The following is a 5,286-nucleotide window of genomic DNA, read 5'->3' on the forward strand; positions in this document are numbered from 1 at the left end:
TTTGTTGGCTCACGGGCCCAGTCACCAGCAAAACAGCACCAATGAGGATGAATTTGCCAGGGAGTCAACTGAGGCTAGCAAGAAAATCATCATCTGCAATTGAATACAAGTTGCTATGACAAAAAATACAGCTAGTGACCTTGGCAACAGTGACGTCCTTGGCAACGAGCGTCTATTGTAGCTTTATCCGTGGACTGAGCTGATTCCATTCCAATCTGGAATCCAACCATCACATGCTGTCAGTTTACCATGGTATGTGGTTAATAATGCCGCTCCCTGGATTTGTTCTGGAAAAAGCCCAACAATGAGACGGCACCCGCAGCAGCTGTTACAAACCCAATGGCACTGATTGCTCTGTTAGCCTGCAAAGGAAACACAAAACTGCCTGACGACATCACGAACGTTGGGTTTTTCACACTTGAACAATCTCTCGTGATGAACACAGTGGATACAAGAGATGCATGCACGAGACAGAGCAGAGCCGGCCGAATGCTGATCTCACAGTACACTGGCTTCCTGCCTGTGGAATTCAGGGACTTCCAAGTAACTACTGATTTATGCAAGCGTGAGATCAGAATCAGGCCCAGGACTCATGTCAGGAGGTCACTCACCTTTGAGCAAAGCAATGTCTGCTCTGCACTCAGTCCACAGACAGTACATGGGGTCAAACGCTGCTCTCAGTTATGCCACTGTGAATCTGGAGTGAATTCCATTGACTTCCTGGTTATCAGAATCTGGTCCTCAGCTTCTCGTCCTGGGCCTGATCCAAAGCCCACTGAAGTCAGTGGGGGTCGTGGTCAGGCGGCATATCGCTCGCCCTTGTGGCCAGAGGCAGGACGGGTTTAAGAAGCACATTTTCAGTTGAGTGTGCAGGGGTTTCTCTGCACAGCACGATAGCAGTGTCCCCAGTGCAAAGCCAGTAGAGGCCACGGGGTTTAAATCTCCCCCAACAAAACACACCCAGAATTCACCACAACAGGTTTAAATTGCTGGGACTTCCATATATCAGGTTTGTTCTCGACAAAACCTGCAGTTAACAAAACTCGCCCAAGTCCACGCGGGTTTCTCTGCATCAGGGAGAAAGGACCAAATTCTGCGTGAGCTCCACACTGAGAAAACGTCCCCCCTCGCTTTGGGAACTTGTGGAAGCCACCCCCGCAGCCCCCTGGACAAGGTGGATGGACAAGGGCACGCTGCTGGACAAGGGCATGCTGGGATCACAGCTGGAGAGCAGCTGCTACCCCTGGGATAATGCAGCTTTGAGCAGAGAGGAGTCTCACTCGCTGCAAACAGGGGGGGTTCAGCCAGAGGAAGTGGGACTCCTTAGCAAGCTGTGTGGCTGGGCAAGTCCTGCAATCAAGGCAGAGCAGCCGGCCAAGCCAGGCCAGGCTCAGCAGCTCTGAGTTTGCAGCATGCACTGTGTCCCACCCCACCAGCCCTTCCCCTCGGAGGGGGACCTTGCTGCAAACTGAGCGAGAAAAGCCCTAGGTGCTGGCCTCTTTGCACAGAGCTTGCTGCAGGGCTGGTCAAGCTGGTGCCGTGTGGACACGGTGCAGATCCTGCGGGACACCCGGGAGGAGAGGGGAGTAGCGCGCCCCGTGCAGGAGACAGCAGCCTGTCTGCCCCATACTCAATGCAGCTGCATGCCCACGGCACCCCTACCTGCTCGGAGACCCCCTCCCCATAGCGCAGCAGCGTCACAAAGTGCTCGCAGTTGTTGCCGAGGAGGTCGTAGGACACCTCCTGGCCGATGAGGAACTCCGAGCGCCGGATGATCTCCTCCACGGGCAGCGGGGTGTAGGCGTCGTTGTACTTGTTGTTGATTCTGTACGTGTCGCTCCCCACCACGTCCTTCAGGAGCTGCATCTTCACCAGGGCCTTCCTACTGAACACAGACTTGGCACTCGCCAGCGACGACGCGGCCCCTTCCTCTGGGAAAGGCAGAGACAAGGCTGAGCCGGCTGGCAGGAGTGCAGGACAGCCACAGCACCAGCCGTCCCGCTGGCCACGCTCAGCTCACTCAGGGGTACTTCCCCTGGGGCCAAGGGGGGGAACCCAGAGCCTGCCCTGGGGTGGCTGCCTTGCGGGGCGGGGGGAAATGAGACCAGAATCTGGCCCCTCGCGACCAACTGGTAGTCAGTCCTTCCGAGTCAAACGATAATGACAGAAAGGGGCTGCCCCTAGGGGGAAGGGGTGGGAGAAGGGGCCATCCTCCTCTCGACCCTCATGCACTGTGGAGGGCAGTCCTAGTCTTCCTCTCACCTGAGCACAAGGACTGCATGAGCCACCCAGAGAAAGGGACACAGGCAGGGCTTGATTTGTGCCCTGGCACCTCTGGGCCTGGCAGTTCAGAGCCCTGGCACCTCCGGGCTTACCACATCAGTTATGGATAAGGCTACGATTTAGTCACAGGTATTTTTAGTAGAAGTCATGGACGGGTCACGGGCAATAAACAAAAATTCATGGCCCATGACCTGTCCACGACTTGTATTATAAACACCCCTGACTAAATCCTAGGTGCTCTGGGGGGTGGGGAAGCGGCACGGGTCGGGGGGCTGCCCCAGGCCCCATTGCTGCTGCTCCGGGGCAGGGCCGGACTAGGGTTATGAGGGGTCTACAGCTAATGGGAGGGAAGGGCCTAAGTATGAATTACGTATTGCAAAAACAAGTATGAAGTCATCAAACATTTATCTACGTACATATTTACATACTATTTATTTACGACAAATTAACAAGTTTATTCTACTCTCACTACACTCAATTCTTCAAACAAACAATTTTTCCCCCTAGCTTTAGCTGTGGCAAAGTCACGAATGATGTCATCATAATCCAAAGACCTGACGATTTCATTCTCAGTGCTCAAGAGGGACAAAACACTGAGAGCTCTCGAGTCATGGTGGATCGAGGACATTTCTGACCCTTGTGAGAAGAGATGGAACAATCTCCACTACAGCTAGTGATCATTAGTGACAAATACAGCCGTAAGGCAGTTTCAACATTCGGGAACCATTCAATCACATTGGGCTCAGTGATAACTCGGTACATCCAAATAGATTTGCTTTCGTCATCTTTTCTCTCTCTCTCGGAGAGTGATGTGATGTGAATTCAACAAACTGGAGAAACTCTTTAGTAAAATCTACTGGGACATTGTCTGGGAACTTCTGACACAGACGTTTGATACCTTCACTGACTTCAGAACTTGAAATGTTAGGCGAAAAATGTGTCTGTACACTAAAGGTTTTGTCAATATTTTCATAAGCCTTGGTCCAATATTCTAATGAACTCTTCAGTTTGTTGATGATTGTAATGAAGGTATTAACTCTGGAGGCCTCCTTGTCACTGAATGAGTGGGCAGTTACATTGTCACATGTCTTCTGTCTTTTCCAGCGTTTGGCTGACTTATACTCATGATTACCAGTCCTTGCAGCCCCCTGAATTTCATACTCATCAAAACTATCCCGCAATTGTTGAAGAACAGTTCCAAGACTCCTCATTAGATTTACAGCAATGGAAAGGTCAATCTGAGCACTTTGCAAGCTTAGACTGCACCTGCTGAATGGCTGAAGTGTATCATTCCAGACCTCACACAAAATACCAGTTTCCAAAGTGTGCATTGCATCACTCAGGCATCCCTTTGGTAGCGAATCGCTAAGAATTGTCCAATGACTGGTTGATGCAGAGAAAAAGTTGTAAAATTCTTGGACAAATCCAAAAAACGAAACTGCTTCAATACAACAATCCATGGCAGACTGGCCAGCAAGGGTGAGCGAGTGGGCAGCATGTAACCAACCAAAGCATTGCACTCTTTTAGCTTTGCCTGCCTCCCTGAATATTTGCCACTCATACTGCTTGTATTGTCATAGCTTTGGTCACGACAAAGGCTGATGTCAATCCCATTTTCGGTGAGGAAATCGAATAGGTACGAGGCAAGTTTCTCCCCTGTGTGGCTGATGATGTTTATGAAGGTCTCGAAATGCTCAGCTGCTCCACTAGGTAGCACATAATGCAAGAGGACAGTCAGCTGATACACATGAGACACATCCATCTGTTGAGTCATGTGATGTTTGACTCCATATTCTTTATGAAAATATGCTTATGATATGAATATGACATAACTGAGATGTACTTTATGCAAGATGGGTCTTGTAAGATCATTGGAAAGATTATAATTTACTGAATGTGATTATCCAATTTGTATGCCTGTATCATTTCTATATCTGAAGTTAGGAATATTGACTATTATCTGTATTTCAACTATGCTACTTTGGGTGACGCCCACTGCTAACACCTCAGGTACAACAGTAGAAAAGCCAGACAGGGTGATGACCCATCAGCAAGGACAATGGGCTGTGAAAAGCTTGGCCTTCCTGTGAACGCTGCATACTGCCATTGACTCATGGACACTGCGATACTACAGGGTCAGGTGGTCTTGTCACCTGATACTAAAACATTACCTGGGACTTCTTGTAACTTCCCACTGGAAGGGAAGGGGAGTCAAGTTTGGGAAACAAAGGATTTCCGCCTTATGTAAATCCAATTTAAGGGTGGGGAGGAAGGCAAACAGGACTCCTCTTCTCCATGGCCTGTCTGCCCAAGAAGAAAGACTGCAAAAGCCACCTGAAGGGAAGGCACGGGAGAGTCCAGACTGAGATAGGGTCCAGTCTGAAAAAGAATATAACTGGAACTCTGAACCACAGAAACTTTGCAACCTGCCTAAAATAACATTTAGGGTGAGAATGTACATTTTGTAACCTGTTTCTTAAGTATATTGAGCTTGGCTTGCATATTTTGCTTTATTTGATCAATAATCTGCTTTGTTCTGTCCGTCATCTCTTATATTCACTTAAAATTCACCTTTTGCAGTTAATAAAATTTGTTTTGTTTTATTAATATAACCCCGTTTATGTAATTTCTAACTGGGGGGGAAATTATTTATTTAAACTACAATACAATGGATGGAGAATTAGAGTGGGGCAGATTGGAGGAAATCCCCAAACTTCCTTTGTCTAATAGTAATGTAGCTTGGTTTGACCCTTTATTTCCAGTTATTAGGCAACAAATATATGGAGCCAAATGCTCCGTGTTACATCATAGGCAACTGAAGAGCAAATGAGGGATGGAGAATTTATATTGGCTATTGACCATCTCCAAAAAGGTCAGCACCAAACAGTTCATGGAGCACATTTTGATAGGAATTTTTTTCACTCCAAAAATTTAGACCAGTTCTAATCTCTAAAACACTGTAAGCATTTCTAAAACCATGATGTCCTTTAACCACTCTGGCAG

General features: G+C 48.2%; 1 protein-coding gene across 1 annotated transcript; it reads right to left on the minus strand.

Moving 5' to 3' along the window:
• Positions 1-260: 260 nt before the first annotated feature.
• PLAAT1 (phospholipase A and acyltransferase 1) lies at positions 261-4,057 on the minus strand. Its single transcript, XM_073358875.1, has 3 exons — positions 3,847-4,057; positions 1,663-1,931; positions 261-362 (listed from the first exon to the last, which is right to left on the minus strand). Exons 1-3 carry the CDS (start codon positions 4,055-4,057, stop codon positions 261-263), a joined length of 582 nt encoding a protein of 193 aa, XP_073214976.1.
• Positions 4,058-5,286: the final 1,229 nt, after the last annotated feature.

This window comes from Lepidochelys kempii, chromosome 9, assembly GCF_965140265.1.
Source record: "Lepidochelys kempii isolate rLepKem1 chromosome 9, rLepKem1.hap2, whole genome shotgun sequence".
Classification (NCBI taxonomy): Eukaryota; Metazoa; Chordata; order Testudines; family Cheloniidae; genus Lepidochelys; species Lepidochelys kempii.